We start from the raw sequence: 23975 nt of genomic DNA, 5'->3' as shown, positions 1-23975 counted from the left end.
TTAAGCATAACTCATCTTCCCCAGGTAGTTAGCTGGCACATATCCTTTTTGCCCTTGAGCTTCGGCTAACCACCACTCTTTATTGCCACTTAGGTCACAAAATCTAAGTATGTGGACTCTTTGGTATTCCTGAAGGCTAAGTTCATGGTTACTCCGTGCTTCAAAGGCATGAACTGCATAGAAAATCTAGACAGAGAAGCAAATGACATCATTAGAAGCAGAACATAAAAATGTTGACAAACATAAGGCAGATTTCCAAGCTTTTAGAAGGAATACTAGCATACTAGTTTTTGTTTTTTTTCTCCCAAAGTGACATTTCCCCAACTCCTGCTGAATGTATTTTGCTAAAATATGGTCCAGATAAGAATAGAGGGAAATAGGCATTCTGGTTGTTCTGTTGGGAGGAGTCCAAACTGTGCTTGGCAGTTTCTATTAAAATATTTTTTAATAATAATTATTTTTTATTAAATGATAGCTCTAAGAATCTCTGCTACAGAAAAAAACATTGGCAGATTTTTGCACAACAATGTTACTACAATGTCCATTTATAAGATGAAAAGTGGGAGAGATGTGAAAATAACACTGAAGGTTCAGCAAGGGAATAAATTCTAGACCTTCCACTAAGGAAATCTATAGTCATTACAAACGACTAATAACATGAGAAAATGATTATGACAAAATAGTAAGCAAAAATGACAAAATCAGATGTACAATATAAGCCTAGTGTTATTCAATAATTCTTTGGTAGAATTAGAAGTGATTTTCATTTTTACTTATTTGTTTCCTTATTTTCCAAACCTATATAATGACAATGTATTAAATTCTATTATTTAAAATGTTAAGTGACCTAGAAGAAACTAGTAAAACACATTTCAGTCAAGTTTTTCTCCAACCTCAAAAGAATACTTCATAATTATTAGATGCATAGGCCCCTAAGTATAGTCCCTCTTCCACTAAAATCATAAGACTGTTAATAAAAATGTTTAGTTATGGCATAAAATTAAGCAATCAGCTAATAACATTTATTCATTTATTCATTTAATCAGAATTTATCAAGTACCCATTAGGCACGAAATATAATGTTACCAGAGAACGTGTAATGCAGCCAGGAAAAAAATGTTAAAACTCTGGCCGGTTTGGCTCAGCAGTTAGAGTGTTGGCCTGTGGAACAAAGAGTTGAGGGTTCAATTCCTAGTCAAGGACACATACCTCAGTTGCAGGTTCATTCCCCAGCCACAGGTTCAATCCCCAACCCGAATGGGGTCCTGCAGAGGCAACCAACCAATTGATGTGTCTCTCTCACATCAATGTTTCTCCCTCCCTCCCACTCTATCTTAAAAAAAAAAAAAAAAAAAAAAAAAAATCAATGGAAAAGTATCCTAGGGTGAGGATTAAAAAAAAAATTTAAAAAAAGAAAGGCACAGTGTGGGAGGGGGGAGAGCATAGCATGGATAAATGGTGATGGAAAAAAATAAAATACAAAGAAAGGCACACACAAAAAAAAACAAAACGAAAAACCCCCACCCTACACATGCAGGTTGATATATCAGGTAACTGTGAGCTGCATTTTGGAAAAAGTAATTTTTTATAGGTGACAAAGTTGATAAAGGGGTGGACATACCATCCGCAGGTACAGAGATGAATATATGAAAACAGTATCTGGGAAAAGCAAACCGATTAACTTTCTCAAAATTGAGGGTCAGTGTGAAAAAGGAAACTAGAAGAAATAAGGTGAATTTGTTGAGCAGGAAGAGACCGGCAATGTGGGGCAGGGACTACAGTTACAGTTGAAGTTGTTCTTTAAATATTAAACTGTTATTTAACTTTTGGTAAAACTCTGATGACATTGATTTGTGTAACATCCGAACAATTCAGCATGTGCTACACCTCAGGCAGGGAACATTTCAACTTTTCTCCATTGACCACATCATGGAACACAGTAGTAATTCAAATATATGTCGACTTGACTTGAAAGTTAGGCTGAAAGGCTTGGATGTCATATATGAGGTCATCTTGTATCATGCAGGATACATACAAGGCAGATTGTATGTGGGTTATTTTATAATTTGAAAAGTACAGAAAACAAAAAGGGAGGTGCCAAAATGTCTGGAGCAATGGAGTAGCAGCAATAGCAACTGCCTTTTATAGCACACGTGACAATTCACATGTCAAACATGCTCTGTCCTCAACAGCCCTGTGAACTGTGACTTGGAGAAGCAGCAACGTGCTCTTAATCGCAGAGCTAGTGGGTGCTGCTAGGACCATATCTTCTAACTCCTGTGCTTGGTCCAGTTCTCATAATACTTTAGGAGCCGAAGTCTTGTTCTAGCAAAGATGTGCAGAGTGTAATCTTGCAGAAAAAGACTGGATTCTCTAATCTATTGATGCTCTGTGTTCGTTGTTATTTAGAAAGTGAACACGCTGAATAGATCCACAAAAGCAAAGTGGAGGATTTGGTTAGCAAAAGTGTTCAGGAATAGGATGTACCATAATACAGCTTCTGAAATAATCTGTAAGAGCCCACCTTAGCATTGCTAGCCATCTTCTGTAATTTTTTGCTGCTGTTGTTAATCCTCACTCGAGGATATCTTTCCATTGATTATTTTTAGAGAGAATGCAAAGGAAAAATGGAGAGAGAGAGAGAAAGACACATCAAGAGGCCATCTCCCGCACGACCTCAGCTGGGGCTGGGGATCAAACCTGCAACCCAGATATGTGCCCTTGCCTGGGAATTGAACCCGCTACCCGTCAGTTTGAGGGTTGACATGCCAACTGCTGAGCCAGACAGGCCAGGGCATTTTTGGTAATTTTTATACATAACATAAATACTTTATCAATGCAGCTATAGATTTTTTTAGCAGGTTGAATCATTTACTAATATTATTTTTATATACAGTTGACCCTTGAATAACATGGGGGGGAATGGAATGTTTACAACACTGACCACCCACCACCAGCAGTTGAAAATCCACATAATTTATTTATTTATTTATTTTTTATCCTCACCCGAGGACATTTTTCCATTTTTTGTTCAGGTAGACTGGGAGGGAGAGAGAGGAACAGAGAGAGAGAGAGAAACATCGATGTGAAAGGAACACATCGAGTGGCTGCCACCCGCACAACCGACCAGGGCCGGGGACAAACTGCAACCGAGTTACGTGCCCTTAGTGGGAACCGAACCCGGGTCTCTCAGGACCGCAGGCCGACGCTCCAACCGCTGAGCCAAACCGGCCAGGGCAAAAAATCCACATAATTTTTAACCAGCCCCCAAACTTAACTACTAATAGTCTGCTGTTGACTGGAAGCCTTAACATAAACAGTTGATTAACAAATATTTTATATTATATGTATTATATACCATGTTCTTATCAGAAAGTAATGTAGAGAGAAGAAAATATTAGGACAATCATAGGGAAAAGAAAATAGATTTTCTGTATTTATTGAAAAAAATCTACATATAAATGGACCCACACATTTTAAACCAGTATTGTTCAACGTCAACTGTATTTGTGGTTGTCTTTCATTTTGGCACATATTCTCTTAAGGGGAATATATAAAATCTTCCACCTAGATCTGTTTGGTCTGAAATTATAACAGAGCTTATTTTAAACACTTAATATAGATTCTCATGAAATTGTAAATTCAAAGTACAAAATTATAATATATACTTTCAATACTTTACATGATCACAGTCCAAAACTTATTTAGGATGAGCAGTTTTCAGTTTTTATATAATATGTTTAGGACTCCACTTAACATAAGATATATACCCAAAATGGAAATGTCTACTTTTAAAAAGATAGCAGTTTGTAACAAGTTAGAAGTTTTCAACCTGTTGGATTTAAGTGCTAAAGGATATCTTATTTTTTAAAAAATATTTTAATTATTCTAGGATGTATCTTTTTAACTTTCAATGTGAATATGTTTCGGTCCACCATTATTAAGTCATAATCATCTGATTTTTTTTTTCCCTTGGCATTTCTCAAAATCTATTTTATTGGTTGCTTCTTTTTAAAGCTCTGGCTCTTTTTATGTACAATATTGTATGAATGCTATCGGCTTCTCTGTAGCATTCACTTTTGCTATAATACTCTGTATTACTGTATTACTAACTCATACCCAATTTATTGCCCACAGTTTATAAACACTGGATCGTTCCTAGTTCAGCATTTCCTTATTCTATGTTTGTGCATTTAATGATTCCTCCGTCTGTGAGCCACATTGCCTGTCTTCACTGAATCTGTTTTATTGATTTCATCCCAGTTCTCCAATTAGCAACAACAAAAATCCTAATATTCCTTTCCAAAACTAAAAAACTATAAACCAGTATTTACAATATTATATAGAGCTGAGGAAGCCAAAATAGTTATTTTACATTTAAAAAAAAAAAAAAAGCTCATCTCTCTCTTACCCTCCAAGAGAAAGCTTTTAAGTTCTTTAGTTAACAATTATGTATAGTTATTACACAAGTAATTTTTATTTTAAAAAAACAACTTTAAATAAAAGGAAACAAAAAAGAGATCATCCAACTGCGTTAATACCTTGCTTCCTTCCTTGGCTCCCTGCCTTCCTTTCTTCCTTCTTTACTTTGTCTTTCTTTCCTACCCATCTACCTGAAGTAGTAATAAACATGCAATTACAGTACACGTGACTTTTACAACCTGCTTTTTCGCTTGAAAATATATTCAAAAATCTTTTCAGGTCATTAAAGCTCTCGAAAGCACCCTTTTAATGACTACTTAAACATATTGTGCTCCAGCTTGCTGACTTTTGAAGCACTTACTAAACAATATAATACTAGACATGTAGCATTATTATTATAAGTAGCTGAAAATGTGAAGATGAAGGACCAGACAATGAATGTAAGATTAGCTGCAAAAACAACTCACTTTGAAGAAGTCAAAATTTATGTCCTCAGTATTATTTACGTGGGAAAAGAAAAGTGCACTTATTCTCAGACATTAAACTTTCCTTCCAGACTGGGTTTTAGCCATTATTACACCTGGTCCTTTTGAGAAGTACCAAAGATTGCATCACAGTAGTCCAACCTCTTGCTTGCCACACAAGGCATCTTAGAGCCTGTGGTAGGCAAAATTCTGACATGGAACTCGAGATTATCACCTTCTGTTAAACATGTTCTATAATATCTCACCCCTTTGTGAATATGACGGGCATTCCTGTGATTAGGTTATAATGCAAGGCAAAGGTACAGGGATTTTGCAGATGTGCCTAATAAGGTCCCTAATAAGTTGACTTTGAGTTAGTCAAAGATTATCCGGAGTAGCCTGACATAAGGAGGTGAGTCCTTTCGTAGGGAGTGCAGGCCTTCTCCGAAGGGAGAGCTTGGCACCCGGGGAGATGCTCACCTGCTGGCTTTGAAGACGCAAACAGCCATGCTGTGAACTGTGCAGAGACCACCGCAGGCACTGACCTGAGAGCAGCCTCTCGGGGTGGGAAGTGGCCCCTGGCTGATGGCCAGCAAGGAAATAGAGGCCGCAGTCCTGCTAGCATTGAATCTGGCCAACAACCACAAGCTCTGAAGAGAGCCCCAAGTTTCAAAAAGAGCACAGCCCAGCAAAAGCCTGGGTTGCAGCTATGTAAGGTGCTAAGCAGAGCACCCAGCTAAGCTGTGCCTGGATTCCTGAAATGGTGAGGTAATACATGTATGTTGCTCTAAGCTACTTAGTTTGTGATCATTTGTACTGCAGCATAGGAAATATATAAATTATGTGGTTACTGTTCAATAAGCAAAAGGGGAGAATCCATGACAATGGAAAGGCCTCGTTGTTTGACTGCCTTTTATTTTATTTTTTAATCCTCACCCGAGGACATTTTTGCATTTTTTGTTCAGACAGAGCGGGGGGGAGGGGGGGAGGAAGAGAGAGAGAGAGAAACATCGATGTGAAGGGACACATCGAGTGTCTGCCACCCTCACGACCAACCAGGACCGGGGACAAACTGCAACCGAGGTACATGCCCTTAGCGGGAACCGAACCCGGGTCTCTCTGTACCGCAGGCTGACGCTCTAACCGCTGAGCCAAACCGGCCAGGGCTGTTTGACTGCTTTTGTTATGTTTTTGATACAGCATAAAATAGTGAGTAAAGAAGTTAAAAATTAAGTCCCTTACTAGAAAATATTTTGTTTGTTTGTTTTTTATCCTCACCCAAGGACATTTTTGCATTTATCGTCAGATAGAGCTGGAAGGAGAGAGGAGGGAAGAGAGAGAGAGAAACTTTGATGTGAGACACATCGAAGATTAAATCCCTTACTATAAATTATTTTGTTTGTTTGTTTTTTATCCTCATCTGAGGACATTTTTGCATTTATCTTCAGATAGAACTGGAGGGAGAGAAAGGGGAAGAGAGAAAGAGAAACATAGATATGAGAGAGACACATCGAGTGGTTGCTACCCCCATGACCCCAACTGGGGCTGGGGAAAAATTGCATCCGAGGTATGTGCCCTTAGCGGGAACAGAACCCGGGACTCTGGTCCGCGGCTGATGCTCTAACCGCTGAGCCAAACCAGAGAGGGCCCCTTACTATAAATTAGTCCTGCCAGTTTGTGAATATCCAGTAGCGCCTCTGCATTATTCTACAACGTCTCTGGATCAAATTTTAAGAGAGCTTCTAAAACCTTCAGAGAAAGTCCCTGCTTTCTGATCCACTATAATGGTTCTAGAAAAGGCTGGAGGCTCTTTACCTAACATTTTTTTCTTGCTCAGATGGGAGCATGGATAAACAAGCCTCCAGAGCAGTGGTTTCTAACCTTCTTAAATAGAATTTCCCTTTGAAAATCTGGTGGAAGACGCAGACTTCTTTTACCAGAGTTAAACACATAAGCACACGAATGAAACATATCTGAGAAGATTCATGAAACTTCCCAAATCCCATTCACAGACCCTTTCATTCTTTGAGCTCTTCCAGGTTGAAACAACTTTAGTGTAGAAATCACAGAGCCACTGGAGTCTTAAGTCAATCAGAACTTGCCTGTTCCTAACTGATTTTTAAGCCCCACAAAATCCCCTGAATATCCAATAGAGGCCAAGGCTACCCATCCATCTGCTTTTCTGGCCAGGATCCACTACAACTATCAATAAGGCTAAAATAACAGCCGACAATCCCACCTTGACAATGTGCTATTACAATTCTGGAGGATAGTAGAGGAAGTGTTGCTGCCATGGTAGGGAAGGGTATTGCAAGAAGTGCTGACACAGAGTGTCATCCGATTAAGCCAATCCAGGTGTCAACTGATATTCCTGATAATAAAATAAAATCAAGAACAAGCGTCTACATAGCCACACAGAAGATTGCTTTGTAGGCTACCTCAAATGTCCACATTACAATATACAGTGTATTCTCTCTGTTCACAAAGATGATTTTTTTTTTTTTCACTTTCTGATCATGTTCTAGGGACCTCTCTAGTGTTTTGTCCTCTTTGACTGTCAGACCAAAAATAAGGGAGGTTGACCCATATTCATCCCTCCACACTTTCTAAGACCCAAAAGAATAGAAACATCAACCCTGTGGCAAGGATTAGGAAGATGGTACAGGCTTGCCCTCTGTTTTCAAGGGATGAACAGTCATTGCACAATGAGGGGAGTCTAAGAATCACTGGCCATCTTCGGCTCCCAGCTACAATGAAGACAGTAAGGGAGATAGTCCTACGCAGCCTTTACTTATCTTTCCTGTGCTGGGGTTTCCAACAAGTGTATCATCGTCAACTTGTATTAACTTTACTGGGGCAGATTTTGCCCATACACAGGAGAAATCTGCCATCTGGGCTGAGTTATTTCAACTTAGAGGGAAGATATAGGGGATCATATGTGGCCATTGAACCAAGCTGTATTTTCGATGCAGCTATATTAGTGTAATTCTAATATTTACATTCCTGACATCAGGGTCTATTTTCAATTGGTTCGAAACTCAGAGGGGAAAAAAATTAACAAATAGCCTTTTATGAAGAGATACTATCAATACACTTTTTGTTTTGAGCAAAGGAAAACTACCTCATTTTTTTCCTCTTGGTGATGAAAACTTCTAATGAACATATTGATAGGACCACTCAAAGACTTAATTTGCTGCAGCAGCTAGTAGGAACTGGATGCCATTTTAGAGTACAAAGCCCATGCTGAACAAGCCTAAATGAAGCACTTATCCAGTAGCCCACATAAAGCCAAGTAAGAGCTAGAACTCACCATCAAGCCAGCTTTAGGGTGTCTTGACAAATTGGAACCTCAAATTTCTGTTCTTCTAGGTTACTGGGGTAAGGGGTAATAACATATTTCACAGAACTAGAACAAAAACTTCAAAAGTTCTTATGGAACCAAAAAAGACCCTGAATAGCCACGGCAATCATGAAAAAGAAGGACAAAGTAGGTTGGATCACAATACCGGATATCAGGTTATACTACAAAGCTACTGTAATGAAAACAGCCTGCTACTGTTAAAAGAACAGGCATATAGACCAGTGGAACAGAACCCAGAACCCAGAAACCACCCAAGACATCATGCTCTATTAACATTTGACAAAAAGTGGCAAGAACATACAGTGGAGTAAAGATAGCCTCTTTAATAAATGGTGTTGGAAAAATTGAACAGCTACATGCAAAAAAATGAAACTAGACCATTAACTTACACCATACACAAGAATAAACTCAAAATGGATAAAAGACGTAAATGTGAGTCGTGAATCCATAAAAATCCTAGAAGAAAATGTAGGCAATAAAATTTTGGACATTATGCAACAGAATTTTCACTGATACATCACCTAAGGCCACAGAAACAAAAGAAAAAATGAACACGTGGGACTACATCAAACTAAAAGGCTCCTTCACAGCAAAAGAAACAACCATCAAAATGAAAATGGAACCCACTGCATGGGAGGACATAATTGCCAATGATACATCAGATAAGGGGTTAATTTCCAATATATATAGAGTGCTCATACAATTCAACAAAAGGAAGACAAAGAACTCAATTAAAAAATGGGCAGAGGAACTAAATAGACACCTCTCCCAAAAGGACATACAAATGGCTAAGAGACATATGAAGAAATGCTCAACATCACTAAGCATCAGAGAAATGCAAATTAAAACAACAATGAGGTATCCCTCACACCTGTCAGAATGGCCGCCATCAACAAATCATCAAACAACAAGTGTTGAAGAAGAAGAAAATAAGCAAGGGTTAGAGACTATATTCAAAGAAATAGTGACAGAAAACTTCCCTAATTTGGTGAAGGAAGGAGGCATTCAAGTCAAGAAGCACAGAGAGCCCCAAGTAAGAAGAACCCAAACAGGCCCACACCAAGACACATAGTAATCAAACTGCCCAAAATTAAAGACAAACAGAGAATCCTAAGAGAAGCAAGAGATAAGCAACAGGTTACCTACAAAGGAAACCCCATAAGGCTCTCAACTGATTTCTCACAAGAAACACTACAGGCCAGAAGGGAATGGCATGAAGTAATCAAGGTCATGAAAAACAAGGATCTGAATCCAAGACTACTCTACCCAGCAAGGCTATCATTCAAAATAGAAGGTCAAATAAAGAGCTTCCCAAACAAAAAAAGGCTAAGGGAATACATTAACACCAAACCAGCACTGCAAGAAATGTTAAAAGGACTGCTGTAATTACCAGGAGAAATAGGAAGAAAAATAGAACCACACCAAACAAAAATGGCAATAAATAAGTACATATCAATAATCACCTTAAATGTAAATGGACTGAATGCTCCCATAAAAAGACACAGAGTAGCTGACTGGATAAGAAAGCATGACTCATCTATATGTTGTTTGCAAGAGACCCACCTCACAACAAAAGACTCATAGATTAAAAGTGAAAAGATGGAAAAAAATCTTCCAAGCAAACGGAAAAGAAAAAAAAGGTGGGGTAGCAATACTCATATCTGATAAAATAGATTTCAGAATGAAGGCCATAATTAGAGACAAAGGAGGCCACTACATAATATTGAAAGGATCTATCCAACAGGAAGATATCACCTTGATAAACATATATGCACCCAATATAGGAGCACCAAAATATATTTAAAAACTTCTGGAGGACTTCAAAGGAGAAATCGATAGCAATATAATCATAGCAGGGGACTTCAACACCCTGCTGTCATCGCTGGATAGATCCTCTAGACAAAAAACTAGCAAGGAAACAGAGACTCTAAATGAAGCACTAGACCAAATGGATTTAATAGATATCTACAGAAAACTACACCGCCAAACTACAGAATTCACATTCTTCTCAAGTGCACATGGGACATTCTCAAAGATAGACCACATGTTAGAGCACAAACTAAGTCTCTACAAGTTCAAGAAGATTGAAATTATATCAAGCTCTTCTCAGATCACAATGGCATGACTAGAAATCAATTGCAAGAAGAACATACAAAGACATTTGAACACATGGAAGCTAAATAGCATGTTATTAAACAATGAATGGGTCACTGAAGAGATCAAGGAAGAAATCAAAAACTTCCTGGAAACCAATGAAAATGAAGACACAACAACATAAAAACTATGGGATGCAGCGAAAGCAGTTCTGAGAGGGAAGTTCATAGCACTACAGGCCTACCTCAAAAAAGAAGAAAAATCTCTAATAGACTATCTAACCTCACAACTTAAAGAACTAGAGAGCAAACAAAAAGAAAACTTCAGAGCAAGTAGAAGAAAGGAAATAGTAAAGATCAGAGCAGAAATAAATGATATAGAGACCAAAAACAATTCAAAGAATCAATAAAACATAGAGCTGATTTTTCGAAAAGATAAACAAGATTGATGGACACTTAGCTAGATTCACCAGGAAACAAAGAGAGAGAACCCAAATACACAGAATCAGAAATGAAAGACGAGAGACAACAACTGATACCACAGAAATACAAAAGATAGTGAACAATTATATCGCAACAAATTTGACAATCTAAGCAAAATGGACAAATTTCTAGAAACACATAGTCTCCCAAAACTAGATCAGGAAGAGATAGAAAACTTGAACAGACCAATAACAGCAGAAGAAATTGAAGATGCAATCAAGACTCTCCCAGCAAATAAAAACCCAGGCCCGGATAGCTTCACGGGGGAGTTTTACCAAACATTCAAAGAAGAACTAATACCCGTTCTCCTCAAACTATTTCAAAAAATTCAAGAAGAAGGAAGACTTCCAACTTGTTTTATGAAGCCAGCATAATTCTAATTCCAAAACCAGAAAAAGACACAACAAAGAAAGAAAACTACAGGCCAATATCCCTGATGAACATAGATGCCAAAATCCTGAACAAAATATTAGCAAATCGGATCCAGCAATACACCAAAAAAATTATCCACCATGACCAAGTGGGATTCATCCCAGGGATGCAAGGCTGGTACAATACTCATAAATCCGTAAATGTGATACACCACATAAATAAAATGAAGAATAAAAACCACATCATAATATCAATAAATGCTGAAAAAGCCTTCGACAAAATCCAGCATCCATTTCTGATAAAAATGCTCAGCAGTGTGGGAATAGAAGGATCATATCTAGACATAATAAAGGCCATATATGAAAGACCTACAGCCAACATCATACTCAATGGGCAATAACTAAAAGCATTTCCCTTAAGAACAGGAACAAGACAAGAATGCCCACTTTCGACACTCCTATTTAACATAGTACTGGAAGTCTTAGCCACAGCAATCAGACAGGAACAAAAAATAAAAGGGATCCAAATTGAAAAGGAGGAAGTGAAATTGTCATTATTTGCAGATGACATGATACTATACATAGAAAACCCCAAAGACTCCATCAAAAGATTACTAGACTTAATAAATGAATTTGGCAAAGTAGCAGGATACAAAATTAATGTCAAGAAATCGATGGCATTCTTATACACCAATGATGAACTCACAGAAAGAGAAACTAAGCAAAAAATTCCATTTACCATTGTGACAAAAAAAATTAAGATACCTAGGAATAAACTTAACCAAAGAAATAAAGGACCTATTTGCAGAAAACTACAGGTCATTGAAAAAAGCAATAGAGCAAGATATAAAAAAGTGGAAGCACATACCCTGTTTATAGATTGGGAGAATTAACATCATTAAAATGTCCATATTACCCAAAGCAATCTATAGATTCAACGCAATCCCCATCAAAATACCAACGGCATACTTCACAGAATTAGAACAATTATTTCAAAAGTTCATATGGAACCAAAAAAGGCCTCGAATAGCCACAGCAATCTTGAAAAGGAAGAAAAAAGTTGGAGGGACCACAATACCAGATTTCAGGTTATACTACAAAGCCACTGTAATCAAAACAGCCTGGTACTGGCACAAGAACAGGCATATAGACCAGTGGAACAGAACAGAGAACCCAGAAATGGACCCAAGGCAATATGCTCAATTAATATTTGAAAAAGGTGGCAAGAGCATACAGTGGAGTAAGGACAGCCTCTTTAATAAATGGTGCTGGGAAAATTGGACAGCTACTTGCAGAAAAATGAAACTAGACCATCAACTTACACCCTACACGAGAATAAACTCAAAATGGATAAAAGACTTAAATGTAACTCATGAATCCATAAAAATCCTAGAAGAGACTGTAGGCAACAAAATTTCAGACATCATACACAGCAGAATTTTTACTGACACCTCACCTAAGGAAATAGAAACAAAGGAGAAAATGAACACATGGGACTACATCAAACTCAAAAGCTTCTGCACAGCGAAAGATACAATCATCAAAACGGAAAGGCTACCCACTGTATGGGAGAGCATAATTGCCAATGATATATCAGATAAGGGGTTAATTTCCAATACATATAGAGTGCTCATACAACTCCACAAAAGGAAGACAAAGAATCCAATTAAAAAATGGGCAGAGGAACTAAATAGACACCTCTCCAAACAGGACATACAAATGGCTAAGAAACATATGAAGAAATGCTCAGCATCACTAATTATCAGAAAGATGCAAATTAAAACAACAGTGAGGTATCACCTCACACCTGTCAGAATGGCCGCCATCAACAAATCATCAAACAACAAGTGTTGGCGAGGGTGTGGAGAAAAGGGGACTCTAGTACACTGCTGGTGGGAATGCAGTCTGGTGCAGCCACTATGAAAAACAATATGGTGTTACCTCAAAAAATTAAAAATTGAACTTCCATTTGACCCAGTGATCCCACTTCTAGGAATATACCCTAAGAAGCCTAAAACACCAATCAGAAAGAGTATATGTACCCCCATGTTTGTAGCAGCACTATTTACAATAGCTAAGATCTGGAAACACCACAAGTGTCCATCAGTAGACGAATGGATAAAAAAGCAGTGGTACATATACACAATGGAGTACTATGCAGCTGTAAGAAAGAAAGACCTCTTATTCTTCGAGTCTACATGGAGGGACCTGGAAAGTATCATCCTAAGTGAAGCAAGCCAAACAGAGAAAGACAAGTTTCATATGATCTCACTTATTTGTGGAATATAATGAACATAACTGTCTGAGGAAGGGGGAAGTCCCAGAGACGCGGAAGTGGGATACAGACTGACAATCCCCTAAATAGGGGGGTGGGGTGGGGAAGAGATAAACCAAAGAACTTATATGCATGTATGCATGAACAGTGGACATGGACAACAAACTGGGGAAAGGGCAGGGAGGGAGGGGAAGGGGGGAATCAGTGGGGGTAAAAGGAGAAACATCTGTAACAAAAATTAATTAATAAAAAAATAATAATAAAAAAAGAAAAAAGAAAAAACAAAACCAACAAGTGTTGGCGAGGGTGTGGGGAAAAGGGGACTCTAGTACACTGCTGGTGGGAATGCAGACTGGTGCAGCCACTATGGAAAACTCTATGGTGTTTCCTCAAAAAATTAAAAATTGAACTTCCATTTGACCCAGTGATCCCACTTCTAGGAATATACCCTAAGATACCTGAAATACCAATCAGAAAGAATGTATGTACCCCCATGTTCATAGCAGCACTATTTACAATAGCTAAGGTCTGGAAACAGCCTAAGTGTCCATCAGTAGACGTATGGATAAAAAAGTAGTGGTACATATACACAATGGAGTACTATGCAGCTGTAAGAAAGAAAGATCTTTTATCCTTTTAGACGACATGTAGGGACCTGAAGAGTATTATCCTAAGCAAAAGAAGCCAAGCAGAGAAAGACAAATATCACATGATTTCACTTATTTGTGGAATATAATGGACATAACTGTCTGAGGAACAGGGTAGACCCAGAGACATGGAATTAGGGTACTGACTGACAACCCTCAGAAGAAGGCATGGTGGGGAGGGAAGAGATAAACCACAGAACTTATATGCATATACACATAAACGATGGACATGGACAACTAACCTGGGGACGGGGTGAGTGGGATGGAGGGTGTCAATGGGGAAAAAAGGAGAAACATTGTAACAAAAATAAATTATATATATATATATATATATATATATATATATATATATATATATATATATACACATCTCCTTTGACACTCTAATATTCTTAGGAATTTGCCCTATAGATATACTCATATATGTACACAAAAATAGATGAACAAGAATCTTGCCTAAATTAGTTTGACATTTTAAAAATCCCAAAATATTCTAAATGTCTATTATTAGGGTAATAGTAATATAAATTATGCTAATCCAAATAATGAAATACTATGCAATGTTTTTAAAGGAGATAGATATTTAGGTGCTGATGTCTAAGATACGGTGTTAAGTGGGAAAAGATTATTTAACACATGCATGTTTCCACTTATATAAATATGTGTTTGTATATGCATTATGTCTGAAAAGATATTCCTGAATATTGTCTCTGAATCAGAGTATAACTGGGGAGGGAATAAAGATCTTCACTTTAAATTTATATATAGTCTTCTTATTTTTTTACTCTTCACAAATAACATGTATTACCCTTATAAAAAAAATCATTGAATAAAATAGTCACTAAACTAAAAAGCAAGTTAAAAAACGACAACAACCAGGTAATAGGGTCGTTGTTCACCACTTGGGGATAACTGTTAAACATATTGAAACTTTCTGAGGTGGGAAAAGGAACCCTACATTATAGTTGGTTTACCATTCTGCACCAGGATAATCCCAACAGCCTTTGCATTGATGCAGTGAGGGCAAAGTAGCTCTTAAAAATTTCATTATATGTTATATGTCATGTTACAAGATTAAAACATGGCCAACTCATAGATAGCAATGAAGTTATTGCTCTCAGAAGAATTAGGAACATTTTCCACCTGCTACTGATGGAGGCAATCTGCTCAGTCTGAGCTGTTTTCCTCGGACAGGGGCATATAAAGAGACCATCTTCACTCTAAGTACATCCCAGCAGGGGATTAATGATTACACTGCTGTTTATTGAGGGTCTACCCTGTGCTGGGTACTCTACATATACACATGATCTGTAGTCCTTACATCAACGCAGCAAAATAGGAATTAATGTCCTCTTTCCTGCATTTGAGGAAAGTCTTGGAGAATGAATTCCTTGCAAAAGCTTGCACAGAGAGTAAGTGTCGAGACAGTTAGGTCTCATTGACGCCAACGCTGCCGCTCTGCCGCCCAGTCTTACAGTAAGAAAGGGTGCCGTGAGCGAGAACATCTTCCAGGATTTGAACAGCCAAGCATTTGTACAGCAAGGTTGAAATTCTTACCTCTTCATCTACCTCTGGAAAACTGTCAACACCAGTGCCTGTTGTTTCAAACTTTCCACATGTGCCACTAACAGATGAGCTGCTGTCACTTATGCTACTTTCTGGGGTGCTCGTGACACTGTCCCTAGCTGGCCGTGACGACACGAAGAGGCCAATGTTATCAAAATCATCATCAAAGGACCTGTTCTCAGCACCTGCCTTGGGTACTTTTGCTGGATTGTAGGGTTTTAGGAAGGAAGAATACACATATCCTTTGATAACTAGATAGGAATAAAAAGAAAGAAGAAACAAGGTCATTTGTATATACTTTCCAAACATTTGTGTATAGAGAAGCACTCAAAGATTCCTGGGAAAATCTCAACCAGAAAAGGGGTGATAGTTCTGTGCATTGTAAGCAAAACACTTACTGCCCGTATCAACAAGCCACCTGCTGGTACTGCCAAATGGGTCTCTCTGTTCCATTACAGCCACCAATTCCCCTTCCAGAAGACTGATGTCATATTCTTGTGTAGCATTGCACTTGCGCTTAGCTTGGTAGAGTTCCTCCATGCTGTATGTGGACAGAAGTTGGGAGCGGTGAGTGTCAGTTTGATGTGGTACTTCTGGCTGAGAGAGGTAAGGAGAAACTTTGGTTTAGACAGATGTATAAAAAAATCATCACTGGGTTAATAGATACCCCTCCCCTGGAAATATTTTAAATGTTGAAGCCATACATGGAGTTGGGATTATTTCAGTGTTGAGGCATAGACTGGGTTATTATTGTGAAGTATCCAGCTGAGTTATACGGTGAAAATAATCTCTACTTAGCACATGAGGGCAGTGTTGTAGAGAAGAAGGAACATTCAATGAAAATAGGAAGGCGGCGGTTCTAATCCCTCTTGTATGTACAATAGATTTTTAGTTTTTTGTCATACTGTAGATATTTCCTTTCATATTAAGCACTTGATAAGTATTGCTTAATTAAGGAAATTGTACATGTCCATGTCTTTTTTGGGAATTAAGATATCAGGAAGCTAGGCAGGAATCAAGAGGCCTGGCCTTGTCCCAGCTAAGTGACTTTGAGAAAGCCACTTTATCTCCATAGTCTGGGATTCCTTATCTAGAATGAAATAAAAAGTTTGAACTATACAATTTTACTCTATCAAATTTTATTCATTTATTCAACAGATACATATAGAGTGTCTACCTTTTATCAGGCATCATTTTAGTTGCTTTGAATAAATATATCATGTACAAAACAGATAAAAAATCTATAAGCTTACAGAGTGCATAGTATAGATGGAAAAAATAGATAAAATTTATGCTTAAATAAGTGTGTAAATTATTGCATATTAGAATGAAATAAGTGATATGGAAAATAATATATTACAATTTAAACAAGGAAAGAAAATGATAGTCATCATTGTCATAAATGTTACCAAACTCACCAGAATTTGCACAGGCTTCTTCTTTTCAAAACTAAGTTTCCTCTCAATAAATGTAGCACTGTTATCCTTTACAAAATTCAGATTTTGAACCTCTTCTAGTACTCTATTCTGCATTTCAGAGATGTTTGAAACCAACAGGGGTACCTATAGGTAGAAATAATATGACATTGTTCGCAGACAACTACTTAGCCATGTTAGGTTCTGAATTTAGTAGAGCTGTGATGAACAGCTGAGAAAGTACAAGACAGCTCCACATTGACAAATTAGGTCAACCATAGAACTCCTAGATAAAAAATGGCCTAATTTTCTCTGTCCACGAATCCCATTAAAATGATAGGGATAATTTTTTTTTTTTTTTAAGTTTCAAGCCTAATAAAAGGAGAACAGAAGAAAAAAATAGCAATAACATTTTGTGAAAAAGGCTCAGGAATTGATGGCAGTAGTCACCCCCAATGTGCTAGGGTAGGATAGTGGGACGTGGAAAGAAACTAAGTGGTTTTAAAACAAACCACCCATTTTTTTTGACATGCTTCCCCCAAGAGATGGAATCCATGTCCCTTCCTTTCAAAACTGGATGGGTCTTTATGATCACCTCAATTAGCTGAATATTGAAATGAAGAGAACAATGGAAGAGATGCTGTCTAACTTTCAAGATGCAGCTAAAAAAAGACCATACAATGTCTGTTGCTTTCTCTTGGGATACTCACTCTTGGGAGTTTTTTGTCACCATGGAAGAACCAGTTGCATTATGCCATTATATCAAAAGATCGTGTTGAAATATCAGAAAGAAGGAAGGAGGGGGCATCAATGGAGCCCCAGCTATTTGGGTCCCCAGCAATTTGACTCGTTCATCGTTGTCCCATCATCTGCCTCAGAGGTGCCTGGGGAAGTCTTTGAGTTGACTTTAGCCCCAGCTGTTATCTGACTTCAACCTCATTAGAAGACATTGAGAATGATGACCTAAGTCCAGTGAACTCCCAGAACCATGAGAGACAATGATAATTAATGACTATTGGTTGTTTCATACCACCACATTTGGTAGACTTTGTTTTGTAGTTATAGACAACTGGAAATATTATGAAGCAGTTGGATCCCCAGATTCTTTCACACTTCAGCGAAGCTGGGTGATTACCTCTTGCCTACCATGGCAGATGATACGGTTTTCTTCTCTGCAAATGGTAAAACAAAGTCTCCAGACAGGGGACACTAGGCACATATTAGAAAGAGGGTAATTAAGTGAGTGGACATACACTGGACCCAAAGACCACACCAAACAGTTCTGGCAGTCAATCATTACCCCTCGAAGCAGAAGACTTGAGAGTCATCTCTGGAGATTCTGAGCAGCCTAACAGGAAAGACCTAAAGCTGATATCATCAGGTGTTCCCAAGTGAAATTATAGTCAGATTACTCTACACATGAGTGAGGTTTAGAGTTTTCAACTCCTGTCTATGTGCTCAAAGCTGCCAATTAGTCCTCTACTATTTATCAGTGGTGAGTGATCAAGTATATCACACATCTATCACATTCCTCTAACATCAAACAGTCCAATAAAAAGCAAATCAACATGTCTTAATTTTAATGTAACAAAGCAAAATAAATAAATAAAATATTTAAAAATTACAATTATGAGAACAAAAATAAAATAAATCAAGACATGGATTTAAAGATTAAGTTAGGATAATTTCTTAGGAAGTAGAGCAAAGTAATAAAGTGATTGAAAATAAGAAAAGATAACAAAATTTGAGGAACAACCCAGTAGGTTCAGAGAGAGAAAAGGAAAGAAAACTCACCAATGAAACATTCAAAGGAAGTTTCTAGAAGTGGATGACATAAAATTTCAGGTTGAAAGAATTTCACCAAGTATCCAATACACCAAGGTACATCATTATTAAATTTCAGACTGATGAGGACAACAGTAACATTTAAAAGCCTTTAGAATGGGAAAAATAGGGCTAGTATATACAAAGATCAAAATGGACCTCAGAGTTCTCAACAGGAACAGTGGAAGCTAGAAGACAATGGAACAATAGAATGCTTTCAAATTTAGAAAGAACAACTTAGAATTTTACACCCATCCAAACTATAAATTAAATGTGATAGTAATATAAAGACATTTTCTGATATTCAAGGTGTCAAAATATTAACCAATTTTTATTCCTCAAGAAGTTACTCAAAAATAAGTTTCACCACATAAAAGCATAAAGCAAGAAAGAAATCAACATGAGATAAGGAAATGTGAGTTTCCACTGATAGAGGGAATTTGAATATTTATAGTGGTATTACTCATAATAGCCCAAAAGTGGAAAGAACCCAAATGGCCAAGTGATAAATAAATAAAATATGGCTTATTCAGGCAATGGAATATTTTTTTTGACACTAAAAATAATTAAGTACAGAAACATAGATGGACCTTGAAAATATTGTGCTCAGTGCGAGAGCCAGTCACACAAAAAACCACATAGTGTGTATTTCTATTTATACTGAATGTCCAGAATAGGCATGTCTGTAGACACAGAAAGGAGCTGGTGATTGCCTAGGGCCGGGGAGGTTAGGGGGAAAGGTGGAGTCACTGCTAATGGTTCAGGGTTTCTTTTGGATGTGATGACAGTGTTCTAAAATTGACTAATCATGGTGATTGATGGTTGCACAACTCCTGTGAATATACAAAAACAAACTGAATCGTATATTTTAAATAGACGGTATTTATCAAGTGTAAATTATATCTCAATAAAGTTTAACCCTCAAAGTGAGGGGCTAGTAATACACTATTGTTCAGCTGTGCAGTAGACTATTATAAGGCAGCTCTCTGTGTATGGACATGGATGTCTCCCCAGGATGTTAAAAAGCAAGTTGCAGAAGGGTGCTATGGTATGCTAGTTTTGAGTAGGGAATAACAATATATATTTGAATGTACTTTTAATGACTCAAAGGAGCCCTAAGTGAATAAAAATGAACCAGTAATCATGGGGATGGAAGCAGGAGACAGGAGTGAGTGTGTGACTGCCTGTTCATTGTTACATAGTTTTGCCTCTTGAACCATGTAAATATAGCACCTGATTATTCAGTATAATTTAATCCAAAGGGTAAGGTAAAAGTTAATTAGATACACAATAAAAAATAAAGTCGGGCAATTAATATTCTTCCTAATGTCCATGGAATACCTAACCCCCTGAATGAGAATTAATGCACTTGAAATGAAAGGCCAAGAAACCAAGCTGATTTTTTAAGTGCTATTTGGTTGTAAATATTTTTCTTCCTCTTCAGAAAATAGTTATAAAACCCTATCCTAAGGAGTGATTTCCAACCTGTGTGCTGTACAAATTTTAAAACATGTACTACCTGATTCCTTTCCCTCAGATTGTCAAATAAAAAAATGACCACATCCAACACAGTAATAGCCATCTGATGTGAATGAATCAAAATTATACCTTATTTTTTTTATCAGACAGACAAAATATATATTTTTCTGTGTGCTGTAGAATTTTAGTAATTAGTTCATGTGTGCCATGAGATGAAAAAGGTTGAAAGTTGCTATCCTAATGGAAGACTAAATGAGATACACGCGCGCGCGCGCGCACACACACACACACCCCACTCCTGCCCCAGGCTTTTCTTCTTTGGAGGAAAACAAAAGCAAAATGAAGACTGGTATGTCCTCTGTCATTACACCGAGATGGCCTCCTTTTTGGATCCATATCTTAGTCGTAGGTAACTCTGAGAAACGATTGAACGGAAAGAGAACGCAAAATATAAATTAGCATCAGGTAGATGGAGGGACACCGGCGTCACCAGTGAGAGTCACCAGTGAGAGGAGCAAAGCTGAAAGTGGGCTGGAGTTTGAAAGGCAACTGCAAGTGTGGAAGTCACAGCAAACCTGAACTAGGAAACCCTCTTTTCGCTTCCTATGGAGAACAGACAGAAGGAGCAGCAAACTGACTGGCTTCTCTGAACGGAAAAACCACACTCGCACACGCACACGCACACGCTCGTGCACACCGTGGGCGGGACTGTTTTGCACGCAGGTGGGTTCTCGTCGATGCCACAGACGGAGGCGGCCAGGGGCGGGTGCGGCGCTTACCGGCACCACCGCGGAATAAAGCTGCTGTGCCACCAGCGTCACGTCCCGGAGGAGGCTGATGAAACTGTCCAGGCTGTTCAGCAGAATCTTCCGCGCGGCCTGGTTGAACACCTGGAGCTCTTCCACCAGCTGGGCATTGAGGGCCTCGTACTCCTTTCTGGCCAAGTCCGACGCATCTCCCGCTGCTCGCTGCAGGTAGCTGTTGTAGTCCAGCAGTTTGTCGTAGCGTTTCTGGATGAGCTTCTGAGGCCCTGGGAACAGGGGCAGCAGGGCCGCCAGCGGTGCCAGGACGCGCTTCTGTAAATGCGCCGCCTGCCAAAAGAGGGCACAGTCCGGTCACAGAGCACCCCGCGCTGTGCTCAGGGGGCTTCCTGCCTCCCTGCAGGAGCCCCAGGGGAGACTGCAGCGCAGCCAAGTTAAGGAGGATGTGATCATTTTTCGTCTAGCTAAACCCGTTCAAGAACTCCAGACAGCGGCTCCAGACTCTAACATTGAACCTGAAGGGTGGGAGGTAGAATATGAAAGTTGAAGCCTGCCCACCCCAACTATGCTCCACGTTTTCTCTACAGCAGCTGGTTTTGCCATTGGGATCAATCATCTCCTTCCACATTTTCCACTTCCTCTTCTTTCTAATCCCAGCCCAGCACGTGGGGGCAGGGGTGATCGCCCGCCTGTGAATGCCAAGAGGGCCTAAAGGCTTCACCATACCGTTTTGCTGGCAATAAAAAGAATAATCAGTCTTAGAGGAGACTGTGTCTTATTCCTCCCACATCTGCCCCAATTTCTTGGCTACTGTGGTAGCTAATTTTGGTAGTGCAATTGTATCCTCCACACAGACAGTACCCCCTTGTTATAGGCATTTTGCTCCTGTGATAGAAATGACCACAGAATTATTGCTTCCTCTTTAAATACACTGAAGGATTACGCCAATGCTGATTCTGTGTCCTAAATTGTTACGTTTTTAGGTCTGACTCATTGAAAATTAACTTCATATTAATGCCCAACTCCATGCCACAGCCTGAGCTGAGCACCCTATATTTAATTTCTTCTATTTCTCTTCCCTCCCCTTCTATTCTGAAGGGCACTTGTATCCTATGTTTGCTGACCACCCAGTGTTACCCTTTATCATACATGCTTGGGTTGTGCAATTGTGTTAAGGCAATCTGGAAACAGGTTTCCTTTTGCACCCCCAAAAGATGTTCTAGGGAATCAGATATGAGCGGCAGCTGCTATTAATGAACTTAAATGGACTCTGGTAACTTTGGCTGAACTCATGGGAAATCTAGGAGAGAGGAGAAATCGATCTTTTATTAGCACTAGCAATAGCCAACCCAGATTAAATTTGATGTCTAATTTACAAAATAATCCATATGCACCTTCAAACTGTTAAATGAGTCCTTTGACTAAGCAAGTAATCTGCTTACTGTTCTGGGATAAATTGTTGTGTTTGTGATGTGACTGGACTATGTAGTTTACAATACTACACTATAATTACAATATATATGTCCTGTGACCCAACAGACATGAACCAATTCACTTGCGCACATGGGAATTATAGTTGGAACATATAAAAATCTGACTTTATTTTAATATTTTGTAGATACAAAATATGTAGATAAGTATCTCTTATGTTTAAATAAAAACAACCTCTGTGCCTTCAGATAGATGCTTGATTTTTAGAGTTCAAGCATGTTATCCATAAAATATTGCTTCTTTGTTGTGTTTTTTGATCATTATTTTAATTTATCCTAATTTATCATCTTGTGGTTTTATGCAAGGTAGGAAAGGACACTTTGTCTTGTCTTTCTGTAAAATTCTGGAACACGTAATGAGGTAGAAGCAATATACCATGTTTTTATATGGTGCTCAATAAATATTTATTGACTTAGTTAATGAATTGGAATTAAACTGAAGAGCAAACCCTTAAGGAGTTTTCTAAGATATGCTCTCTGTAATTAAGCCACAGTTCTTTCCATTTAACATGTCATAAAAACTTCTCTCCCTCCTTCCTCTCTCGTTTGTCTAATCTGTCATCTTAGTTCAGATGTAATCATGACTTTCCATTTTCCTATGCCAGGAAAGCAAGGTGCTTCTCCATGTTTTTCTACTGTTGTGGAGGCTGTACCACTTCCTCAGACCCAGAAGTATGTGGGGCTATTCATTGGATGTCACGACATGAGATGGAGGAACATTACTGAGATTTAGACCCTGGGACGCCAGGAATGCTGAACACCCTTCAACATGAGGGCTACTCAATGAAGATTTGTCTGACCCAAAATGCCAATAATGCCAAAACAAAAATGCCACTTTCTAAGACCTTTTTCTAAGACCTTCAAGATGATGGAGACTGTTATATTTTATATGTAATACTTGAAATACTATTATGAAATAACAATACCTATGGCGCACAAGATACTAAATTAAAATTAGTATTACTCAGACTAGCTTACCACCCAAATATTTTCTTGGCTCAAGTATGTTTTTATGATTTCCAAACTCTGTTTTATGATCCTGTATATTTTGCAGAACTCTTAGAAAACTGTTTAGTGAAGAACAGGAGACATGATATATGACTCTTTTGTAGAAGCCCTTTCTGAAAAGGAAGGCTTTGCTTTCCAGCCTACAGTAGGTTAATAAAAGTCACATCTTCAGAGAGTGTCTTCACAACTCCTTTAGGGCTCTGGGCTTTTCCAGAGACTCCTTTAAGTCTCTGATTCCTTTAAGAAAAGTCACAGCTTTCTAAGTTAATAAATTCTTGCTATATCACATGCAAACTTAAACTAATGCCGATTTTAG

General features: G+C 38.3%; 1 protein-coding gene across 1 annotated transcript in view; it reads right to left on the bottom strand.

Moving 5' to 3' along the window:
• The window catches only part of ARHGEF38 (Rho guanine nucleotide exchange factor 38), a 146585-nt gene continuing 122610 nt past the window's right edge, over positions 1-23975 (bottom strand). Inside the window, exons 10-14 of the mRNA XM_036239760.1 lie at positions 21180-21491; positions 17101-17244; positions 16081-16279; positions 15674-15933; positions 1-186 (exon numbers count right to left, since the gene is read on the bottom strand). Of these exons, the coding sequence (XP_036095653.1) occupies positions 1-186; positions 15674-15933; positions 16081-16279; positions 17101-17244; positions 21180-21491 (1101 nt within the window). The remainder of the gene's footprint in view (positions 187-15673; positions 15934-16080; positions 16280-17100; positions 17245-21179; positions 21492-23975) is intronic.

The sequence above is a fragment of the Molossus molossus genome, unplaced genomic scaffold (genome assembly GCF_014108415.1).
Source record: "Molossus molossus isolate mMolMol1 unplaced genomic scaffold, mMolMol1.p scaffold_m16_p_1, whole genome shotgun sequence".
Taxonomy (NCBI): domain Eukaryota; kingdom Metazoa; phylum Chordata; class Mammalia; order Chiroptera; family Molossidae; genus Molossus; species Molossus molossus.
The sequence above is the reverse complement of the archived record's forward strand: the minus strand, read 5'-3'. Positions and strand labels throughout refer to the sequence as shown.